Source organism: Clytia hemisphaerica, unplaced genomic scaffold (assembly GCF_902728285.1).
Source record: "Clytia hemisphaerica strain Z4C2 unplaced genomic scaffold, Clytia hemisphaerica genome assembly, whole genome shotgun sequence".
Classification (NCBI taxonomy): Eukaryota; Metazoa; Cnidaria; class Hydrozoa; order Leptothecata; family Clytiidae; genus Clytia; species Clytia hemisphaerica.
The window spans coordinates 1,045,570-1,071,118 of record NW_027104548.1 but is presented as its reverse complement, the minus strand read 5'-3'; the positions used below and the strand labels follow the sequence as shown (position 1 = coordinate 1,071,118).

At 34.0% G+C, this 25,549-nt stretch overlaps 1 protein-coding gene across 2 annotated transcripts; it reads right to left on the bottom strand.

Annotated features, from left to right (window-relative positions):
- Nucleotides 1–1,185: 1,185 nt before the first annotated feature.
- Nucleotides 1,186–24,218, bottom strand: LOC136822779 (proton-coupled amino acid transporter 1-like). 2 transcript variants are annotated; one of them, XM_067079062.1, is made up of 9 exons: nt 24,121–24,218; nt 18,335–18,549; nt 17,745–17,838; nt 17,270–17,449; nt 16,079–16,162; nt 15,474–15,828; nt 12,224–12,390; nt 11,817–11,986; nt 1,186–1,910 (listed from the first exon to the last, which is right to left on the bottom strand). In XM_067079062.1, exons 2-9 carry the CDS (start codon nt 18,516–18,518, stop codon nt 1,579–1,581), a joined length of 1,566 nt encoding a protein of 521 aa, XP_066935163.1. In that variant the 5' UTR covers nt 18,519–18,549; nt 24,121–24,218; the 3' UTR covers nt 1,186–1,578. The 2 variants fall into 2 exon arrangements, with proteins under 2 accessions (XP_066935163.1, XP_066935162.1); XM_067079061.1 differs by lacking the exon at nt 24,121–24,218 and adding an exon at nt 18,840–18,986.
- Between the last annotated feature and the right edge of the window lie 1,331 nt (nt 24,219–25,549).

Here is a 25,549-nt window from a genome sequence, read left to right as displayed (position 1 = left end):
CAAACCTGTCAACAACAACGCTGTACAAGAACACTGATAGCAAATATTCAAAAATGTAAGCATATACTGAGCTTCAGGGATGCATGCACGCACATTTTGTACACATCATATTATAAACTTTATCCTACTTTTTATAGATCCGAAAGCCGTGTTTAGACGTCACTCCAACCTGTGTTATCGTCGACGCCGAATGGGCAATTGCGGTTCTGGGTAATGGAAAGGACATCGTGCATGCAAAGTTTTGTCCACGCGACGACGTCTTCAGTGTGGAGTGGTCAGTGTCAAAAAGTGATTCAGTTGACAAAGAAGTCGAAAACGATATTATTAGCTTTCAACATTCATGTTGTAGTTTTTTTCTAGGATTTTGTAATTCTTGAAGTTTGATATCTAGAAAATAGACTTAACTTCGGTAAGTAAACTGTACAGTAAACTTTGCCTGAGTGGATGATTCATCGCCTTTTATGAAGAAAACACTACAGATCCGGGATGGTGGCATCCTCTATATCATACCATAGTATCCACCAATAAGCACTAGCAACAGTTTTGTAGAGGTCTGTTCTTCACACTGCACAGATCTCTTCATAAATATCCTAGAAAAACAAGCCCTATCTATTTACTCTCGACTCTTACGGAGAAAATTCTAAATAACATTGCCAAACAAGAAGTTGTATTGATTTTTAGGTTTGACTTTTTTCTAATAAACTTTGAAAGCTATATCATAATTAACAAAAATGCAAATATCCTGATTTAAAAAACTATATTATTTTGAAAATTTAATGTATAAAATATTAGCGTGTCAAACAGTAATTGTGCCAACTGGTTTCGTAATATACAGTGTGTTCGGAAAAGTGAGGAGCCTTAACTGTTGGTTACAATAAACCGAAATCTTTCTTGAATGATCTCAAGGACTTAATATTTTCCAGACATCTTGCATACGAAAGTATAGACGATAGCATTTAATTAAATGCTTTTCTGGAGGAAAGCTTTGATTTGTAACAAAGAGCGTTTAGTATCAGCTTTAATAAGATCGACAAATACTTTTCATAAAAAAGATAAAGATAATTTATACCAAAGTTAACCACAGAAAACTTTCTATTGCATGCAGTTTCGTATTTTCAAATCCCTCACAAAGATTAAATGTTGAAACAATCAGCAATACTATCTACCACAAGAAACATAGTCAGCATTGTCAAATGGAATGTGTAAATTTAACAATAAAAAATAAATTAATTCATAAGAAAGATCAGTGCGGGACTTTTACACGTATTACTCCGTCGATAGAGCATGACATGAAAACATTTCCTAAGTCTGTGTTTTCATGGCCAATTAAAGACGATTCCAAACTTTGTGATTTTGGTTTTAGGTTTGGCATTTTTTGTTCCGAAAAACATGTGGTTGTCATATTATCCCAACCCTAGCCCAGCATTTTTTGATATGTTAGCTTGTCACAGTGGCGGCAACAGTCGAGGAAAACCCATCGAAGGAGAAGTACGTGTATATATTAGTCCCCAAGCTTATTATTCCAGTCTTTTTGGCAGTGGGAACCATTCATATTATATACCATGCATAATTGCATGGTTAAACTATAGGGTGTGTTTTGAATAACGGGTGGTGTGTGAACCCCATGGTTCCATTAATAAGTGTTTGATTAACGTGTACATGTTTGGGAGTTCTCTTATGAAAGTCTGTAACAATGGTCATAATTGATTCGAAAGTTCCCAGAGCAAAACCCAATACACCGATACATATCAAAATGAGATTTTTAACAAATGCCATCGGATGAAGTCCATGGTGCCAGAATGTTAATGTATGAATAAGAGGTGGAAATATGATGGCCAGACCAGCGCTGGCGAGAGCACCGATAAGTGCGATGAAATCGTCCAATAATGGAATACCGGCAGCAAGAGCAGCTAAAATAAAATATACAAGACGACTAGAAGTCGAAAATTTCGCCTTAAATAAGACGAAGAATAAAAGAACATTAAAATTCTTGGAGAACAATACACACAATTAAAACTTGAAGAGGAATGCGGAAAATTAATAAGATAAACCTATATTGAGTGAGTTTAGATCGAAAAGCAAGCTAAAATTTTACGTAATTTCCGGTCGAAAATATCCAATATTTTGAACTTGAAAAGACAAGATTCGAGATTCCAAGCAATTCGTAGAAAAGTTCTTTCATTCTAGCCGAAAATCTGCTTTCGTTTTTAAATGAACAGGAAAATACAGGTTGGTACAGGGGCAAAAACGGGTAACTTGAGTTTGGATTTCATGAATCTAAAAATTATATTTCCAAGTATTCGTATTCCAAAAATTTGTTGGTACATAGTTCATAGAAAATAGCTAGCAATTTACAAATTTAAAAGTATTGTGCAAATTTGGCTTTTTTTCACATCCGGTGGATTTCCGGCTTCCAAAATAATAAAAATTAGTTTTCAGTGTTTCGTTTACATAAATGTCACATTTCGAGTAATCAAACCATACAAAGTTTACATACCAAAACGTTTTTTTTTTTCCAACAGGAACAAATCACCAGATATTTCGAAGATTGAGGTTAAGTCTGGATACGTACGTCGAAGAAGTCACAGTGGAATCATGGAAATCGCGATAAGAATTGTTATTTTTGTATTAACAATGGTCGGTTGGTGGTTGAGTGTGACAGTTGATTTACTATAGAAATGCTGAAAATCATAAAATTTTATGTTTCCTATGAGCAAATACAGCATATTGTGAAAATCGGATGAAACGATTATGATACAATGACTTTAAGCGCATATTTTGCAGTATCGATGTTGGCGATTGTATCGAATGTTGGTGATTGTAATGAAAATTTTCGAAGCCATTCGACTCTTTGTTAATAAAGACTGAAAATGACGACGATTTAGGATATTTTGAGATTCAATGAATTTAAGCTGCATTAGGATAAGCGATTACATCAATTGTAATAATTCCAAAATATAAATATATATCCACTTATACCACTATTCAACGTTTCCATAATTATCCTTATAATATCAACCAAAATGCATACATATATAGATGAATCAATTCACTTGCAATGCACTTCCATATTTTTTCATTCCATATTTTTCCATATTGTCTATTTTTTAAACTCTGTGACAGTCTTTTTGATTTTTGAGTAGGCAAATGAATAACAAAAAGAATACAAGAAAATAATAAAACAATTAACAAAAACCTATTAAAAAATGGTAGAAATATTACTTTGTTTTGAATATAATAATTTAAAAAAATCTAATAATTATGAAAAACAGAAGAAAAATGATAAATATAAAAAATAGGAATAAATAATATAAAAATAGGAATAAATAATACAATAAATAAAATAATACATTAAATGCCATATCCATAGGTATGTAAGTTTCCTGACGAGATAGTAATCAAAAATGAATTAATGAAAGGCATCTTTAAACTAATTGTCCTTTGTCTATAGATTTTTTTCTACCATAGACCATCCATAAAAGACACTCACACATATTTGACCCATTTCTCACACCCTCCCCAACTTCATCTGCAAATGTCAAATTCAACAGAGCCCTCCTTTTGGTTAATGCAGAAAAAAGCCTTCCTCCCCAAAGAATAAATGTCTTTTAAGAATAGTCTTTAAACGTCAGAAAACTTACATAAGAATGGACGGGGTGGTGGGATGACCTTAATTGCATATTTCCAACAAAGTTAAGCTTCAATCCTTAATTACAAAGTTCATTTTATCCAGAATCAAACCTGTACTGATACAGACTGATATCATATTAACAGATTTTCGATAACATCATTGCTTTAAAGAGTATTCCTAGTTTACTCAATCTATCACAAAAAATTTCCTTTGATCAATTCAAACTGTTCATAAAGAAGCACCTATGACAACATAAGCAAATGTTTCTAAATCGTTGGCTAATTTTCTGATGATGAATTTTTAAGTTAGGTAGAATTTGCTATAGGAGAAAAGGGATACTATACCCTTTTTATTTGAGATAATTTTTTTTACTTCCTGCAATTTTGACCACTCAAAACTAATCATCAGAAAGTTGAGATCATCCATCCACCCCACCCCAGTTTCCACCCCCCCCCCCCTTGTCCCGCCGGGAATCGCCTCTGACGGGTATTCTAAGATAGCAAAGTCAGCGATAATTTGATTCCATCATGATCGGATAAGTTCACACATTTACGAATAACTTCAATACCATACTCGTGCCCCAATTCCTTATGTGTCCAAATTTGATCAAGCATTTTCCCATCGATATGTGTTGGAAAGTTCGGAACTAAATCATAATCTTTGAGAATGTCAGCCAACAATTGATCATGCTCCATTTCAAAGCCGTCCATGTTGAAGTCTCCTAAAATGATATCAATTGTGTATCTTTCAATAAATTGAGCAAGATTGTAACAGAACACATCACGTTGAATTCTTGAACTTTTATAGAGAACCAAAACACAAAATTCCTTTTCAGTAAATTCAGCTTTTCTAAATTTTACAAGAGAAAAGCATGATGAATGATCATACTCATCAATGTCAATAAAAGAAGGAGAATGACAGACAGTAACACTGTTGAATTTATGCTGGTCAATATTATGACTAAGAATATAATAAGGAAGCTTTTCATGAATACTTTGTTTGTCTTCCTCAGAATGCTCATAACTCATCTGTGTCTCTGTCAAACATAACAAATCATTTTCATACAAAAATCTGTCCTTTTGAATATCAACTGCATGTCGTTTTAAAGATCTTACATTCAATAGGCAAACATTTAAATTAGAACTGCACCTCATAATATCTGCAACTCTTTCAACTTTGTTCTGACGCAATCGTGTGTATTCTTCACTAACTTTATCACTACAGACAAAAGCACTACGTCGATATTGACCAGTAAAGTACAAACCATTTAAATTTTTCACTCTGCTCATTGCAACATACATTTGACCAGCATTGAACTTTCTTTGCCTTGCAAGGTCAAAACTAACGACTACTGAATCCAAAGTCAATCCTTGAACTTTGTGCACTGTACAAGCATAAGCTAGCTTAAGAGGAAATTGTGTCCGAGAAATGATAGGTGAAGTGTATGGGTTTTTTTTGTCAAAGGGAAAATTCACCTCACTCTTTTCAATGGGAACAGTTTCAGTGGCCTTAGCATATTGGTCTTTACTTTGAGCTTTTATTCCAGCCGTCTTATCGTCTAGTTTAACATAAATTAGCTCTGCTTTATTGTTTCTGAATTTTTACGTCAGTGACGGTTCCAAGTTGACCATTGATCAACCTATCCTCTATATCAATATTACTAATTAGCATTACTCTTGCCCCTATTTTCAAATCAAATAGAACTGATAAGCCACCTGTATCGTTAAGTGGCAGGTTCTTAACCTTGGTAATTTGAGATTCAGTAAAACCCCTTGGATAAACGTCCATAGCTTCTACATTTATTTATGTTTCCGAGGGCAGAGTATCTAATCTTTGAATATTGTGAAGATGGACTGAAGCATTTTCTGCAAACAAATGCAATGATTCTATTGGATAATCAGGGTGCTCTCGTGTTATCAGTCTAGATTTAATCATACTTTCATCATTACTATTCAATTCACCTACTCTTACATTGTTCAAGAGATCAATGAAGTCAGAGTCATCCTTTTGACGCATAATCTCATCTAATTCAGCTAGTTTGAATAGGTGCCATANCATACATTTTTCCCCATTTAGTAACTAGATCAAACTATCTCTTGATAGAATTTAAAGATCTTATATGGGTATTGATTGGTCATCAGTTTGCAAGCCATGAACTGTTTGAGTAAATGGGCAAATTTTGTTCGATTTCATGACTTTCATCATCATTTTCACTGGATGAGTTTGCTCATTAGGTCTTGCACTTCAGCATTTTCTTGTTGAGCAAAGGCATCTTGATTATGCATAAGGGCATTAGATAGTTTTGAAGTACTAAATCAACAAGGACCATCAGGTTCAAAGAATTGCTTGTCTCGTTAACAACTCTTGAACTTCATCTAAATTGAGCTTCAGCACATAGGAACCATCAAGTTTCAAATCATTCTCGTTGATCGAAATGGGTAAACAACATTAGAATATGGGGGAAAATTTTTCGGGATGTTGTTTTTGTTAGGGTGTAGTACCCTCAAACTTTTGGAACTTTCGAGCTTAAGTTTTTCTTAACTGTTGAGTAATTTGGCTGATTTCGGAAGGTTTTGGGGTTCTTGATGATTCACTGCACTTGTTGAATCATCTAGTACAGTAGGCGCCAACCATTTCCATCATTTGTATTTTTTTTTGTGTCTAATGTATTTGCACAGAAGGGGCATAACACATAGTATTGAATTGCCCTGTGTTTGGGCGGTCAATATATCTGTTTAACATATTTCGTTTGAAAAGATCATCAGAATCCGCAGGCAATTCCGCATTTCTTTTTGACGGAAAATCCTGTACCTTGATCAGGTAGTTAGTGTTAAAAAATGAAATAGCAGGAAAGGCTTTTCTAAGCCACAGTTCAGGCATTGTTAAGTAAACGCTTCCTGGATTGAGCAGTCTCTATTAGAGTTGTAAACTTGCAATTTTAGACCTTTTTTCTCAAACTGACTGTCATTTGAATCTTTGGCCTTTTTTAATGCTTCTTGCATTGCAGTTGAACACTTATCTCACTTTTTGAAAAATAGGCACACATGTATGTAACTGCCTTGTATGCATTAAAAACTGGCGAATATCGATATTGGCCTCCCATGCTAGAGGCCTGAAAATAATTGTTGACAAACAAGAATATGGTCACGTTTTAGAACAAATGCTGATCTTTGTCTGGTGAGATTGATAAGTAATATCATATGTTTCATATTTAACCCTAAAGAATCCAAAATTGTATCAATAGATCCAATTTCATATACTCAGGCTTATCAGGATCCAGAATGTTTCTCTTTTTAGGATGCAAATTTGTATCTATATACTCTTGAAACAGTTTGGATCACATATTTCTAGCAACCAAAATATCATGTTTTTCAGTTTCAGGTAACCCTTCAGGGAGCGGTTCAGACAAAATAGTACGCTTGCAGAAAAGTTTTCCAAATGAAATCGGCATTCATTTTGCGATATTTACTACACGTTCTTGAATGGGAGTGTATTTGATACTTAGTGACTAAATTCCATAATTCGGGACTTTCTTCCCTATCAGGAACATTAGCAGAAATAACACTATCTATGTGTTCAATATACTTTTCTTTTCCATCTTCAAGTTTTGGGACATCTTTAGCCCAAAGCAAACAATGATCATGTGGACTACCCCCTGAAAGTAAATTCTACTCTGAGAGCATAGTATGTAATTTTCCAAGTTGGCCATCCATTATTTCTCTTTGAAAAACCAACTCTTTTCTAATTGATATTGACGCACAAGCACAATAGGATTTGCTATTAATTAGGGCACATCTAGATTGGTAATCAAGGAGTTCATGATCAGTATCAGCATCCCCGCTTAATTGTCTGATAATGGTAACAAATTCCTCCCACCGTAAATCTGCACAAGAGAGAGTCATAAAGTATGTCGGACACCAAGTTGTTTACCATTGCAAGAACATCAGATACATATGTTGCCAGTATGCAGGGGTTCCTTTAATAGTACTCATAAACTGTATGCATTATCAGATGCTACAAATTTTTGATTGTCTCATTAAAATTATTTGCTAATAATCCCGCAGTCAAGTTGGAATTTGAAATTCTCATTGCGATATTGATCTTACTTCTAAGGTTAAGCTGGATAAAGTTTTGTGAGCAAAAAAAAATGTAATCTGAATCCGAAGCAAACTTTGAGTGTAATTTAAAAGACGCTGATTAAAGTACTTTGTTGGGCGACAATTTTATATCTCGCTCTACGTTATAACCAAATTTCCCAGTAGGAAAAAAGATGAGGATGGGCTAGCTCTTCACAGAACTCATCTTGTGTTAATGAATTGGGGGTTTGACCTTCACCTGGAGCTAAAATTGCATTTTCATCATCTAAAATAAGTTTGGCACTTCTGATACAATAACTGTTCACATGTGGTGTCCGATACGCACTGAGTGGATCATCAGAATCAAATTCATTCTCTAATTGCTCTTCAAAAGGCTTAATTAAAGTAACTGTTGTATCATCTACAAATCTTATATCATTGGAAGAAGCGCTTGATACGGAATCATTATTTGATAAAACCCTTTCAACATATTCATCATTAGTTACTTGGTCGATGATTGACATATCAATATGTATATCATGATACAAAGGATTATTATTCACTAAAAAGTCCAAAGTTTCAAAAATTTTTTGTCGTCTTACTTGCTGCGAAATAACAGGGTTTTTGTAGCATATTTTCCTTTTTAATTCAACATTTATTACACCACTACTATCACTTCCTCTAGGAAGTACTTTACATACACCTGGTGTTTCAATAGGAACATTGCATATTGCACCTTGCAATTTGGGGAATTCACCTTTACGCATGATCATGACTTTTGAAAATAAAATTCTTTGAGCCACTAAAATTCTTTCCAATTTTCTTATATCACTTAGATGATCTGGGAGATAAAAAATTTGAAGTTTGTTAGAAACAGACTGGCATGGGATTTCTCCCTTCATTAATTTTCTATGACAGGTTGTGCATACGTAGAAATTACCATCAAACGAGGTTGTAGGATTAAAATTTTCTATTTCTTCAAAGTTGATCAATGAGAACTTTTGTTCATCAAAACCAAACACTGATTTTTTAAACATACACCGGTTACACATTACACAGATGTAGGAAGGGCCCTCATGTTTTTTCTGCCTGAAGTTGTCAACCCTTTTTCCTAAATCAAGTTTTTTGTTGATAATATAAGCAGATTTTTGCAGCTTTGGCGCTTTGCTTCCTTTTCTTGCACATGTTTTTTCTGATCCTTTATTCAATGCCCGACGTACACGTTTTAATTCTTTTTCTTGCTCATGTTTTTCTGATCCTTTATTTAATTCCCGATGCTTACGTTTGTTCTTCTTTACCTGTTCATGCTTATCCGTACCTTGGATTTTTTCACGTGACCTTTTCTGAGCAGCGTTTTGTTTTTCCAATAAATCTTTATATTGATCAGTACCTTTAATCTTTTCAACTGATCTCTTTTGTGAACAATTTTTTTGTCTGCGTGATACTTGCCTTGACACATACTATTTACTTTTCCTGATCATGAAAATCAGTTTTGAGATAAATGATATTGAAAAGATTTATGTTCTTATACTCAGATCTTATATACTGTTTAATTTCTTGTAAGTTGTCAAATTTTAAAAGAACTGAAGTTCCAATACTGCCTTCAACTTGATGGCCTTCGGAGTCTCTGCTATGCGAGTCAAAAAAAAAGTAATTTTTGTTATAGTGCATCACAGCTAAGCAATTTCCAGCTATCACTAATACTGCACCAGAATGTTGTAATAAGAGTTCCTCCTGAACAAAATTTACTGAAATATTACCAGTCTCAAAATAGCCTTCAAAAATGTTGAAATTCAATGCACAAGTGCTACCCCCTATGTCAATTGTCTTAGAAAACTCTTCAACAAATGGAGACTGTCCTGTGATTCCCAACTTTTTGAAATTCAAATCGCCTTGATCTAAAACATAATCCAAATCATGAGTCTTCCATAGCGATAATTTTCTCAACTAAGCATAGCAAATAGCAAAAAAACAATTTGAGGAACATTGTATACCTGCCGTCTTGCCAAATTTACTGTTGCCCTGGTGAAATGAACCTTGAACAGTTGGGCCTGGGTTAAGTTCTACATCGCCTGATAATAAGAGTGTGTAATTAACTTTGAAAAAAGTAAGGTTTGGATCTCCCGCTACATTGGGATATTGAACGAAAATTCCATTTCTTGAAAGATTGAGAAATTCTAGAGGTGTGTAAAGCTCTGTTAGCTCAAACGATTTTGGAATTGCAAAACATAGGAGGGTAAAAAGTGCTATGAAACGTACAGGTTTAAAAAGTTTTGAGAATGCATTATTGGAAAGGTCGGAACCAACAATAATAGATTTAGCGACACATTTAACGTTTCTCTGAGCTGTAAAAGCAAAACTTCCTATGCGTGCACGATATAATGCAACAGATATCATCTTCAATTAAGTACAGAGTACAGTCACAGATAGAAAAACTAACTCTAACTAAATATATGACAAAGTATATCTGGTAAAATAAAATATTCTTGTGAGGATAAATTAAATATATACTAATAATTGCTGACAATGCAGCTTTATGTATTTGATAACTGACAACGCAGTTGAATTATTTTTGAGCTGACAACGCAGCTTTGTGTATTTCTTAACTGACAACGCAGTTGAATTCTTTATGAGCTGTCGATACGCACAAGCTCGATCGGTCGCAGGCACAGAATCCACACCTGTCCTGGCCACGGGTTGCCGCAATCAGATTCACAGGTGAGTCTCGACCTTGAATCTGAAGGGCGGGAAAAAAAACCACAATCAGATTCAGTGCAGTGAATGATGAATCTGAAAAAAAGTGGCAAAAAAAAAGAAAAGACGCCTCAATCACTTTTTAGGTGAAGGGGCAAAAAAGGTGCTTTAAACAGATCCACTAGAAAAATAACTCTATGTGGAACTGGAAAAGCAAAGTTGAAAGTCTATATACTTACTATTTCTTTTGAGTTAATAATTTTTGCTTTGAGAAGAAGTGTAAACACAATGAATTTGCTAAAAATCGATGGATGCAAACCTGCAAACGCTTCTAAAAATGAAATTCCTCCTTGCCTTCCAGAAGTATGGTGCCTTACGCGTCAGACTGTGGAGCTAATGACACAATAGAGAGAATGAACCTGATCATCTCATTACCTCCACAATACCGAACTAGTATGAGCTAATATGAAAGATATGACGTAATCTTTAAAAAACCCGCGAAAATTGCCGTGGTTAAACGGAGCGTGCACGTGCAACTTTAAATTAAACTTAGTGAGTTCATCCACCGTTTCGAGTACTTTCGTTTTCTAATTTTTTTTCCGATGACACCGCCGCAGAAAGGCTATCGTAATACTTTCGCTAAGCGAAATTAAAAATGGACAAGATTAATCATAGAATTAATTTAAACAACATCATAATTGGGTGCAAGGGAAAAGTTTTGATACCGGATGATTAAAGAAAAAACAAAAAAAAAACAAGCAACATGCTGAATGGACCTACCTGATGATGAAAGTTAGATAGCAATGCGAGAAGAAAAATGAAAAAAATCAGTCAGTCAATAGTTCCGGCTTCAAAAATTAAAACATGCTTGATGGTGGGCATTGTAATTAATAATGTTTTTTTTTTTTTTTAAGAAAAGAGTCCAATGAAAATCCAGAAAACGGCGATTTCCGGCATTTTCGGCCGGAAAAAAATTTTTCTCAAAAATCGGACTCGGCCATGTTTTGGGCATTGTTAATACGCATTTCTGAGCAAAAAATCAGAAAAAACTAATGATAAAATCTCGAGAAAATCCCAAAAAAACAGTTTTTCCGGCATATTTCCGGCATTTTCGGCCGGAAAAAAATGTTTTCGAAAATCGAGCTCCATCACTTTTTAGGTATTGTCATTTTACATCAGTGTGCAAAATTTAATAAAAAAATATGAAGTACAGCTCGAGCAATTCAAGAAATACTGTCTTTCCGGCGAAAATAGGTTGTTATCCAGCGATTTTTAAATAGTTCCGGCTTCAAAAATCAATTTTAATGAAAGTTTGAACATGCTTGATAGTGGGCATTGCTATTAATAATGTTTTTGAATGAAAAAAAAACCAAGTAGCAAAAAAAAAAAAACGAAAATAAAATCATGGTACATACCTGTAAACAGCACGAGAACTGTTCGAAAAGTGTATTCGAAACATGAACCATGTCTTTTCTGCCATTTATTTAATAGTGGTGGTAACAGAATATTAATGGGTACATAAAACTGCAGGAAATACGTTAGAAACATTGCTATGGCGTAACAGATTTTGACACCATCATATAAACTGAATAAAGAAAAAATAGAGAAAATAAAGATGAGAGAATTGAATTTATAGCCCTGAAGAGACTAAAAGAGATCTCATGAGTGGGAAATGTTATTTATTCCTATCAAAAGCGAGTACCCGCGTAGTTTTTATACCAACACCGGATTGAATATATTATAAATTTCGAAAAGGTTTACCACGCACAAAGAAAATAGGAACTCACAGGAAAAAAGCGATGAAAAGAAAAACTATCCTTACTAATTATCTGGTAAATTCAAACTGACAGATCCTTCTATTTTGTCACCAAAAGCAACGTATCCTAGCAGCCCCATGGAAACAAACATGCAGGAAATGATTCCCATGCCAACGTTCAATACCCATCCAAAATCTTCTGGCTTCTGCATCTCGTTCTCCAGCGGCAAGACCTAAAGGAATATGGGAAATTGACAAAATGACAAATTCTTTTGTCAATCATACTAGTTTAGCTTATTATTACTAAGATTTTACTACAGAATATACGAATCGACAGCCTTTAGAACTGTGTGAACCAAAAGCTTAACCGTATCCTGAAAAATGATGACGTCATCTAAAAGAGCCATTTTTAGGCATAAGGCAAAAACTTGAAAAATGGGACAAATTTAGTAGAAACGCAATTAGGCGCAATTTTTTACATAAGTGAGGCTATATAGGGGTGTGGAGTAAACGTTTGTAAACAATTTTGAAGATAAATCATTGTTGGTATTCATCGGTGAAATAAGAAAAAAGACAAACATTTGTTCAAGACCTGCGTTATGGAGAGACGTCATTGAGAAACTCATGAAAGGGAGAAAAGAAAAATCTGTTATGAAAAATCCTTTCATGGTTTGTCTTTAAAATGTCATAACATACATGAGCAAAAAAAATCTCTCGCGAAAATTACTTCATATTTTAGGTTGCATCGCATAAAAGATGTCACGGGTCCTAAGGGTTCGTCCCTACTAATAGATCAGAACTATACTATTACTAAACTATTACCGATGCAGTGTGTATCATCATAAAAGGTCATAAAAGCGAAAGTGAATAATGAGGATTTTTCAATACCAAATACAATAATTCTTAGGCCTAACAGAAAAAAGAAAGTGAAAATGGGGGAAAAAGAGCATTTGATAGAAAATTAAGCCCATCGAAACCGATGTAGAATCAGATTTCCATAAAGGTATCAAATTCTTATTTGCATTATGTACAAGATAAAGGCTTAACGTCAAACTCATCATACGATCCAGGGGGGGTCAAGCCTCAGGGTACTAAAGCATAGCCTAGAGAGGGTACTTATCTAAAAAAAATTTTGACTCATACCACCCACCCAAATAAGTACCCGGGTACTTAATGACTTTTCCCTTCTAGACCCTATACTCACCCAAAAAGTACCCGGGTACTTAAGGACTTTTCTCTTCTAGACCCCATACCAACCCAAAAAGTACCCGGGTACTTAAGGACTTTTCCTTCTTAAACCCTATACCTACAAAAAATAAATTTATTACTCATTAATCTTTCTCAATTCTACACTCATCAAAATTAAACCCACCCTTATAACTGTTAATTTTAATTTTCCTTTACTATTAGCCCAACTAATAAGCCAGGCGTAATTTACAGTAATACATTCGGGTACATTGATTGCCTTATTTTTTAAACATGAAAACACATCAAAACAATGTAAAAGCACTTTTTCACAATCTTAGAAAATCTTAGAACAGTTTTAACAAAAGATCTAGTTTCTGAAATATCTGGAAATATAAAAAGTATAAACCAGAGTAAATTAGCAAAACTAAACAAAAAATAAGAAACTAATATAAACTAAATATAACCAGTTGCAATAGACCCAAGTAAAATTCACTTTAAAAACGAGAATCTGTAACACTTTTAATCTAAACTCCATTTGTTATACTTCATTGAGCTTTGTTGTGAGTGCCCACCCAGAATGTCTTAGAGAAGTTATTATCAGGTCAAAGGATGCAATCAAGCAACCTATTGTGGTAAATAGAAACAAAATAATATAATACGAAAATGGCTAAAAAAACAAGAAAGTTTCTAAACAGGTTTTTTTAATAAAGCTGAATAAAGAAGTAAACCCACAACTATACTGTAATAACGTAAGAAAGCTTTAGATATAAAAGAAGCCAAGATAGGATATAAATCAGAATTTTTGAGTTTTCTACTTTACCTGGTGGTATCAAAGTGTAGAAATCTGGCCCATGTGACTATTTTGGCAGAATTTAGGTGACATTATCTCGCAATATTTTTTTGAAAAGCTGTAATAAGTCAGAAAAATGATGGAATAAAAATGTCACAGGTTTTAACAATACTTAAGTCTCAAAGCAGTAGTAGGAAAGAAAAAATGTAAGAGAGAGAGAGAAAATATATCAGTGAAAATAAACACTCAGAAGGAGTTCATTACATCACTATTTCACATGAAAACATAATAGAATAGAAGGAAAGGGAAACACTCAGATGGAGCTCGATCAAAACAAACAAAACAGGACCTTGGCTTTCACTTTCACTTCAAAACTTTTCCCTAAATTTCTTTTTCTTGGCAGGTCTTTTTATGTTTTGATATTACATCAACAATATAAAACAATTTAAAACTTTCTTTTCATCGATATAATATTTTTATATGGCAGAATCATGTTTTTATTTGTTCTTCGTGTCAAATTTTATGCTAGAAGTAACTTATTTTTAACCATCCAATGATGGAATAAAAATGTCACAGGTTTTTAACAATACTTAAGTCTCAAAGCCCTTAAATTGTCTTGAAAAAAACTACTCACCAGTACTCACCAAAATTGAGTCAAGGTACTTATTTTACAAAGAAAATTCACATAAGACCCACCCAATTAGTACCCGGGTACTTGTTTGATTAAACAAACTTGGCTCCCCACCCACCCAAAAAGTACCCGGGTACTTATCAATTTTTTTTTGGAAAAACACCCACCCCACCGGCTATGCTTTAGTACCCTGAGGCTTGACCCCCCCCTGTACGATCACGCAATCCAGAGAAATCAAATTACATAACAATGGCCCTATCGAGTAAAATCACTCTAAATTTCGATTGAAAATGCCTAGTAAGGTCACTTGAAAAATATGCAATACTTTTTTAAAAATGACGTCATTTCTTTTGTTGTAGTTTAAACATGACATGGCAGAGTGTAGTTTTAAAAGCTAAAAGTGCACAAAGCAATCCTTGACCGTAGTTTGCCAAGACATTCCCGCGATGACAGATTTAATCATGAAAACAATAACACCTTGTGTATTAAGGGCATTGAGAAACTTCAGTAGTATTTCCTTACTAGGAAGACTCGTAGTCATTTTAAGAGGACTTTTATAAGTCCACCGAATCTTGATACCTTTTAAACGGAATTCCATCAGATTTCGAACCTTGCTTTCTTTGAACAAGAATGGACCTCCTCAATAGGAAGGTGTGCGTTTTTCATACAGAGATTGCAGTTTTGCATGGAAGTTCGTCGTAACTTACCACTCCGATGCCTTCGAACGAAAAGAGAGCCATCGCAAAGAACATAGGTAGATTCTGAACACCAGAAAACATCGGCAAACGCGTTGGGTCACCCAGATTACGAGCCAAATATTGATAAATAGTAATTAAACCCACTACACAACAAATATTCGCGATAATGGATAGATAAGCCAGCTTCTCTAAGCTTCGAATGTAGGATAAGAGAGCAACAGGAAGCGCTAGTATGATAATGACCAGTCTCTTGTCAACTTTATCTCCCCATCCAGCAACCTCAACAATAGTAGACGCCACAAAGACAAAGTAAACAGCACAAAATCCCAACTGAGTGACGATCAGAAATAAATTGACTATCCTCCTGTCAAATAAAGTAAAATATTCGCAATTTGACCAAAATTTAATATAAACTGATTGAAAAGGAATAACTTGTAGACATCTTTCTCATATCATTTTCTAATATTGAAATTCTGTATTATAGAAAGATTTTAAATGCCACCACATTAAAACGATCAAAAGGGACCTGTGTCAAAATTAACCATCATTGTAACATCATCTCTTCCAAGAGTTAAAATCATTGAAAACTGTGAATAAGAAGAATTACAACTTACTTTGGCCAATATGCTTTATCCTTGAATATTCCTTTGGAGCATTCTTCTGCAACTTCACCATAAGACATAGCTTGTTTGCCAGTTCTAAAACACGAAGTGTAATGAAAATAAATTCCCATCATTGTTATGAGATGTTAAGACTTCGATACTTTTAAAAGCTATGGAAATGGTTGCAAAGTCCAACAACAAAACATTTTTATGAGATTACTCTTTATCTCTGTTTACTTCAAGATTTTTGATGGTTTCAGAATGAATATCTTCGGACTTTCTTTTGTTTTGTGGTTTTTAAAATTATCAGCTGATTATGGATTAAAGTCCAACTATCTGTCAACTCGAAAGAAATTTTGGTTTTGTTTTTAAATAAATTGTTACCCTTACTAAATACAAGATACGTGTAGTATTTTGGGTCATTTCCGATGATTATTTATAAGTAAGTCTGCAGGGTTCAGACAGACCTTCGAAAATAAAATTCCCTGAGTTTCCCTGAATTTTAATCAATTTTCAAAGGTTTTTTCCCTGAGAAATTCCTCATTTTAGCTATTTTTTCCCTATTTTTTCCCTGAGTATCAAGCAAACCATAAAAACTAAGCAGAGTCAAAAGAGATGTATCTTTAAACAAAAGGCACACAAATCAAATGGTAAACCTAAGGTAAAAATTAAAGCTACAAATACTGCATATGAATAAACACTTTAAAACTAAAAAATCTTTTAAATCTGTTTTTTCCATTCATTCTTCAAAAAATAAAATTCCCTGAGTTTCCCTGAGCAGACTGGGGGAAAAAAAATTTTTCCCTGGGTTTCCCTGAGTTTCCCTGATTTTTCTGAAAATTTATCATATTTCCAGGTTTTCCAGGGTCTGTCTGAACCCTGGTCTGTGACCGCAGTCAGAGGCGACCCGAAGGCTCATCTTTCGATATAGCTATCTACCCAAAGGTAGGGGAGGGCGCCACTCTTTCTCCCTGGAACGCTTCAATTACCCTTGATCCTTCTCTTTATTGCTGAGCATCAAGCAGAGAGGCATCAAGGACCATTTCTATGAATCTTTGGTATGACCGGCTGGGGTGCATCGTAGTCGGATGCTCTACCACGGCACTACGGTCGCTGTTTAATAAGATCACCCCTAGGAGGATATATTGACTCTTTTGTATTAAGAAGTCAACAACATTTTACTACACAGACACCGAGACTTACTTTCTACAAAAGAAATGGGAACACCTGACCAACATGTGCATACAATGTACTGCTATGAAAGCAATGATACACAATCCGACGGGTCCAGCAACCACCCCTGCATGTTTGACAGCTGCTGGTAAACTTAAGATGCCAGTACCAACATTCCCTTTGAAAATGTGAACCATTGTTGCCAAATTACTGGAAAGTGGAAATAAAATACCATAATATAAGTCTTACAAAATACAGTCCTACTACGGTAACTTTTGTTTAAAAAATAGCAAAGGATATTACATTTGATTATCTTTTAAATACATCTTTAAAGGGAGTTTTTCATAATATCCTACCAGATTTTTAGTTTCGTTTAAAATATATCTTTTTTAAACACTGACATTCTCAAATACAAGCCACCTTTAGGAAATCTCTTAAAACCATTTTTATTTTTTACCATGACCGATTATATAAAATGTCTCAACAAAAAGGGAAAGACACTTACGAGGTACCCTTTTCCCCAGTATCCAGACCACCTGATACAGCTGTACGACTTCTACCAGATCCTGAAGATTTCACTGATACTGTCAATGGATGATCTGAAAATGAAGTTCATGAAATATTTTGAAATTACAAAATTTAATCATTTGCTACAAAGACAAGAAAATGTTGTTAAAAAGTCCAAATTTGCATTGATTCAAACGTGATGTGAAAATCCTTCGTTTAGAGATTTAGTAAAATATGAATATAGAAACAGTAGAGTAGATTATTTTGTCTGCAGAAAAATTTCTACGTGTAGGTGTCTACACGCTGACACAGGGTCGTGGGCAAGTTGATCTACTGTGACAAGCTGATCCTGAATGATGGATGCCCCTTTCCAGGACTCTCTTAGAGAGAATTCTTATAGAGGGCAATTAATAAAACTAAAGGAATTGAACTTTTCTATAAGAGTTGAGAAAGTTGAATCATGGAAAAGTCGCCAGTCCCCATAAAAAGCTTGATAGAAAATTATTTTTATTATATTCCAGGGTGCACAAAGCAAAATCTTTTGTGAATAAATTTTGACCTTGCAACAAAACAGAAAAAGTTATTCACCTTCTCCTTTATCTTCATCTTCTTCATAATCTCCAATATCATCAATACCAACAAAGTGTTCTTTGCCATCATCACCATTCAACGATGGTGTGTGTCGGTTGACTGTTCCCGGGGTCTCATCACTGCTACTGTACGATTGACTACTATCATTCTTCAGTAACGAGTCTTTCTCATTTGAGTACATAGCTTTGATGAATGTCGTTTGTTGTTGTTTCCTTTTTAAATCAGAAAAAGACGATACTATACTGAGATCTTTGATATAGCGATCCATTCCTTACATTTCACTCTCTCAGATCTTATACTATGATGTTTTATCAAACTGTGTATAAGCAGCTAATAAACTTTCTTTTAAACCTCTCTGCAATGCACATTTTTAAATAATTGATCACACTTTTTTGATTCAAAAAATTTATAAATCTAAGATGATCTAGGGTTTTCCATTGCAGTAATCTATGAATATAAAACGAATTAATAATTCAAATTAAAAAAGAAACTTGAAACTTACCCCATCTTTGCAAGGGACAGAACATGAAAGACAATTATAATCAAATAAGAGAAAATGTTTCTCTATTTTTTTTCTCAAAAATTGAAAGCTATGTTTAAAGACAGAAGACCAACTTAAAATATGGTATTTCATATTAAAACAGAAGGTTATAAAGATTTCAGTGAAAATAAAGCAATATAATGTAACATGATCTTATGACTACTTTTGAATAGCTTTTATTAAACAAGATTGACAGGGTTTACAAGAACAACATTTCAAGTCTGGTGAAAAAGATAAGTTTGTTTATTTAAAAACCATCATTGTGTGTTTTAACTCTTATTTAATATTATCACTCCAACCTGATATCCATCTTGTGAATATTATTCACTCTAATTCCTGTTCTGTCTACTGTTAAATATGTTTTTGCTGTTTTCACAGGTTTCCTTTTCAATGGTTATAGACTGAAGTTTTTAACCCTTTGTGCATCTTCCTATTTCCTTCTTTTAGTAGGGGAAGCATCTTTGAAATTTTCACGATTGACAAGTGCTATGACCTTTAAATTTTGACCAGTGGTAGATATGGATAATTGGAGATGATTTGCTAAGTTTTTTATTTGGCCACATGTTTGGTTGGTATTTCACAGACCATAATGTAAATTTGGCAGAAATCCTGTATTGACTGATTGGATTGTTTGATTTGACCATAGAGGTATAAAGAAAACAAGAGTTGAATGTGTCGGTAATTGGTCGTTAAAGTCTTTTGATTTCTTTTATAAAATGAATCAAAAGAAATTCTAAGCTCGCCCGATGAAATAAGACTTTTTAGTAGAACTCAAGTTTGCTCTGAACATTCTAATAATCAGTATTGAAGATTCTAGCCTTTTAATATACGAAAATTAGATAAAACTTCGTCCACGAAACAAATTTATGTTCCATTTCGCTATCCGTTCAATTTTGTTTTGAAAAGATATTTTCTCAAGCCAGAAAATGAAAAGTTCTTTATAAGCACACACGATTTCAGACTCAATTTGTAGACATAAAGTCGCTGGAGAATTTTGGAGGAAAGTATCAAGCAATAGAGTTCACCTGAAAGAAAACATTGATCGAAAAATCTTATCGTTTGATGAAGGATTGCCAAGTTTACAGGCCTTTTTTTAGTCCAAATATTTTCTTACACTGATGTCAGAAACAATGAATCTCGTCTCATCTAATTTCTAAAGCTTCAATGAGCCAATAAGATTTAACCTATGGATAAAAGAGCTCATTAAAAATGCACGATATATGAGATTATGAGCATGCATACATCGTAACTTTTTTAATCGTAGGGCGAGCTTGGTTACAATAGCATACTTCTCCTGTCTTTCTTTATACCTCCATGATTTGACTGATATTTGTTCCTGAAGGCTGAATTTCATAATAATAGTAATACAAACTATTTGGTCCCATGAGTTTGTAACTTTATAGACCAGTGTATGTAAAATACACCGCACCATCTTGCCAGAACTCGCGAACTACAAGAGCTTTTGATTTAGAATTCTAACCAGTGCGGTTTGTGTAATTTACGATGCGCGATCCAACGATTCACGATGCGCGATGCACGATCCATGCATATATTATATTAATTATTCTAATTATGCACGAATAAGTTTTCTTAATGCTAGCTACAAACATCATATAACAATAACGAAAAAAAATTAAAAAAAGAAGGGGAAATAATTTATCATAATCATAATGATTAAAATAACTTATATCTTCTGTGTAGAAAAAAAGAAAAATTGATAGCGAGAGAAAGAAAATGTTTGCTGCATGCCTCACTCGTTTTTAAAATGAAAGAAAAAGCCTTGACGTCATAGAAAAGTTTTGGCGCGAAAAATTTATTAAAACACAAACTCATTTTTGTACGTTTATTATTTTTTTAAGAACAGTGAATAAAGTAAATAAGGAATCATTGGCTACATTTTTACTTTTGGCATGTTTTTATAAAAGCCTTTCACCAACTGAATTGCAACTGGTGCTTTTATTTATTTGATCTTTTTCTTTGTTTGATGATCAAGTTAATTCATTTGATCTTTTTCAAAAAAGGTGAGTTTATACGCACGCTCTTCATTAAAAAACGTCTTCCCTACTTTACCACAACATTGTAAATTTTTGTTTATAACCCTGTCTCAATCCAATGCATTGGGTTGGTTTAATCGGAGAAACCTTTTTTTTTTATAAATAAAGCAAAAAGGTTACAAGATATTCAATTCAAAGCATGGGCAAAAAAGTTTATGTTTTGATTTGATTTGATTGTTGAGGTTAAAATATATACCCGCATACTTTACATTGATTTTCCAGGAATACAAAAGAAGGAATTAAAATATGTGATTACTAAAACCTGAAAATGCATAATTAGAATAATTAACATAATATATGCATGGATCGTGCATCGTGCATCGTAAATCGTTGGATCGCGCATCGTAAATTACACAAACCGTAACCAGTGACAGGTATATGGACCATCTGTAAGAGACTGGGCAACTTTTCAATTTGGTGGTTTGTACAGGTTTGTACGGTTTATTTTATAGATTGGTCTTTATTTCATACAAAATACTAATTTTTAACATAATTGCTGGTTTGATTTTACTGATTTTGGTCGGAAGCTTGTATTATTAACAACTAGCACATTTTAAATCCTGAGATGATACAGTAACCTAGGTCTGATTCGGGTAGAATGGACAGCCAAGTCTGTAAAATTTACAGGTGACAAGAAATTGACCTTATTTCCCAGAAATATATATCACATTCAGCAAGAATGTTGATGTTATCAAGTGGCACTGTCTGTTACTGCCACTGTGTGTCAGTTTATTTGTAAATATGAAGAGAAAACTTTTATCTAATTAATTCATTTATTGTACATAGTTAATTGTCTTTAATCGCTTCAATGTTCTGTAACTATCTTTTTCTTTTCTTATTTTATTCCTTTGAGGATTTTAATGTGTTTTGTAATTATTGTAGAATTTGCTAGATATGTATAAAAAGCTGATATTTGTACATAGAATTGTATGAGAAATGCTCAGAGAGCATACGTGGGTGAAATCACAGATTTTCACCTATTGGAAAATACAGAAGATATATTCTCTAATGGAGTCGATTTCTACGTTTCACCTATTTCTATGTTTGGAACTTTAACAAAGGTCTTTTGGGCAGTGGCAGACCTTTACAATGACATCATGATGTTGAAATATCCCTTGAAAATGCAAATTCACATTTTGAAAAAAAACATTTGAATTTTGCAAAAAACATGGCCATATTTCATGCCCTGATAACTGGACACTGTCCTTCCTGAAATCACCAAAGTTTTGGTAAAACACCTTTTTAGAGAAAAAAACACAAGAAAAAGTGCCCTTTTGGCCACCAATGGATTAATAAAGTTTTTTCACAATTTTTTACAATAGCCTCATAGTGTCCTCCCCAGTCCTCCCCTCCCCTTTATAAAGGGGGGGGGGGACCAATTTTCCAATTTTGGATGGGTGAGGGGGGAAATGAAAATTTGAATAGTAAAGGGGGGAAAAAAGAGGGGGAAAACATCGTTAGTTGGCAAATTTGGTGGGGGGAAGTGTGAAATCACTTCAACTTTATCTCAGCAACCAAGGTCAGTCTGCTTTTCTAAGCATGTTTGTTTACATTAACCCATTTTCGTTCTATTTTGTCTAGTATTCCATTTGCAGCAAAATTTTACGTTTGTGTCAGGTTGAAATTTGAGAAATTTATATGGGTATATTGGGGGAACTGATATTTTCAGAATTTTCTGGGGGGGAAGCAAAAAAAAGGGGGGAAACTAAAAAACTGAAAAGTCATAAGGGGGGAAAAAGAGGGGGGAGATTTAAAAAAATCAAGAGATTGGTGGGAGGAACAAATCCTGGAGGACACTATATGAGCCTCTAATTATTGTTTGGAACAATCTCATTTTTATGAAGTAAGAGCTAATTAACCCCATTGTCAGCAAACACTAGCTTTCAACAAAAAACGTTTTTTGCCTTTTCCCTGCCTTTTTTAAAGAATTTTTTGTTGCTTGCAAAATCAAAAGTAGATTGTTACAGAAAATCCATGTTGTCCACAGGGGGGAACGGACTATAACTTGAACTGCCCAATAAATTCAATTATTGACGTAATGATAATAATCGAAGTAATCGAACGACCACTTATCGATTACTAATAAATAGAATTTCAAGTATTAAAAAATTTCAAAAGAATTGTGAGTATTTGATCACTTTCTTTAACAACCCTTTGCAGAGTCGATAACCATTCGAGTACTTTGATTGTTATTGATTACTTCAATAACCAATTACTATCATACCGTCAACTACTCTAACTTGGGACTATTTGACAAAACATGGGACGGTAATTCGGCCACCATTTCACCGAACCTCCAAAATTTTCTGGGATGGCCCAATGAGGTTTGACGGTTGCCAATTTTAGACAGAGCGCACTGCAACGGAGAGCAGTGAAATTTGGCACAGAAACCCTTGAGAATAAAATCTATTGACTTCCATTAGTTTCTAATTCCAAAAGTAATCACAGGAGTTTTAAAAACCAAATTTGAGAATATCAAACGAATATATCAAACGTCAAACGTAGAATATCAAACCAACTTCAACTTAATCAACCAATCGTCCCAAGTTAGAGTAGTTGACGACGTCAACAAAAAAACAATGGTTTAAACCATCTGAGTAATCCCTGTGGTGGCTATCAAACCATGTTTTTGACCATTTTATCGCTACATTAAGGGGGGGTTTGTAGGGGTTCGAAATACCGTTTTCCCGTCAAAAATTTTGCTGAATCCCGGAATCCTGAAAATTGAAAAAATAATAACACCGTCACACCAGCTTGTACCAGGCAAAAATTTACCTAAATACCGTCACCGTCTGATTTTAAAATACCGCTTTCCCATCTCTTTTTTCGTCAAATCCCGTAATACCGTACTAAAAAAGGGCCAATCCCGTCCACACCTTAAAAGTACAAACCCCCCCTTTTTTTACCAACGGTATTTCTAGAAATAGAAATCATATATCTTTAAGAAAAACTAAAAACATTGGAATGTGGAAATGTGGAATTTCCATAGCACTTTGAAAAATTGACAGGATTTCTGAATGCTTTTTTATCTGAAAATTCCTGTCATCCAAACCCTAATTGAGTTTTTTCAGTAGTAAAGTTTATAAAGAGCCCAATTTATCTTTAGCTAAATCTGAAAAAAAAAGATCCCAGACTGACTGACATGACAGAATTTCTGAAAATAAATTAAAATGTAGGTAAATACTTACAAAAAAGCCAACACAGTCAAAATGAGTTGATTTTACTATTACTTTTTCAAAAAAATAGGAAATGTGAAGTCCTATGACTTGTCACTGGCTCTTCCCTCCGTATTGGCGCCGATGGGCCGTAGGTCACTAGGCAAACTTTCACTTCTTATGAAGAGCACAAGACGCGTAGAAAGCTCTCCAACTTCTCTCAGTATAAATATATCGCGCTAAAGCCTTGGTAGGAAAGAAAAGTTTTGACTCAGGTTAAAATTTGTTTTTCAGGTCAAAGTCCACTGTGTAGTTTCATAACTTTCTCTCTAAAAATTTCTATCATTTTGATCCCATGCGCATAAAATGATGAATCTGCCAAACGCTGTTCTTGTATCTAATTCACCATAATAACCTTTTCCATACTGGCAAATATGTGTTTTTCTTCTGTCTACAAAGGAGGTAGGTATAGTATATTTGAGGTTGACAATTTAGCCCAGATATGGCATAACCTGCGGCACCAAAATATGCTGCAAAAATTGAAAATTCAAGCTTTTGTATTGAGTCAAGATATTCCAGATATCTTCATTTCGACTGCAGACTTTTATCAAATTCTTTTGTAATGGCTTGCTAACACTTCAAGGAAGAAATGAAAAGACATTTTTTTGAAAAAGAAGACATTGCAAAAAACAATAAAAACGCTGTAAAGCGGAAGTTAAAATTGCTGAACCTACCATCTTTGTAATCAAAGCACTGCGGAGGAAAAATTCCCCATGGCATATAAATAACTGTTTTAGGCTAAAAAAGGGTCACATTTTTCAGTGGTACCACTCTCTATAATTTTAGTCCTCATTTTCAGGCTGAAAATGCTTGCCAAAGTATAAAAAGTAAAAAATAATAACTTTAATGAAAGAATTAATTTCAGAGAGTAGCACCATTGGATTTCTCAGGTATTTTCTGATAAATATGGAAAGTTTCACTGTCTGAACATTTTTTCCTCCGCAGCGCTTTGAAATCAAAGATGAGTTGTGAAATTTTTTGTGTCCCGCAGATCTAATTTTTCTAAAAATGGCCTTAGTTGGAACGAATTTTTAGACAAAAGTGTAGAATATTACACCTGCATATTATATATATATGCTTGGAAAGCTAAAAGAAAGCTCTAAATTACTCAAAATAATTAATTTTATAGCTCAACACAAAGAACAATCTTGTCAAATTTGGAGTTAAAATTGAAGATTTTCATGAGCTTCAAATAAAAAACAAGCAAACCCGGCTATCACTGATGCAAGTTACCAGACTTCATGGTACTTTACCCCTGCCCCATCAGCTTGGTAAAATCCGTGGTGTTTTTATTATGAGAAATACCTCGCAAGTCATCGATGACGCAAGCAATTAACAGAAGAAAAAAAAGTTATCTGAAATTGGAATCGTCTAAAAGACACAATGTGCTGCAATGAATTGC

Excerpts from the sequence above, each read along its gene's own strand:
- LOC136822779 (XM_067079061.1), bottom strand. Across the intron at positions 16,163-17,269 it reads TCCCATTTCTTTTGTAGAAA|AACTGGCAAACAAGCTATGT; the intron begins GTAAGTCTCGGT and ends TTCGTGTTTTAG. Across the intron at positions 12,391-15,473 it reads CGTTCGAAGGCATCGGAGTG|GTCTTGCCGCTGGAGAACGA; the intron begins GTAAGTTACGAC and ends ATATTCCTTTAG.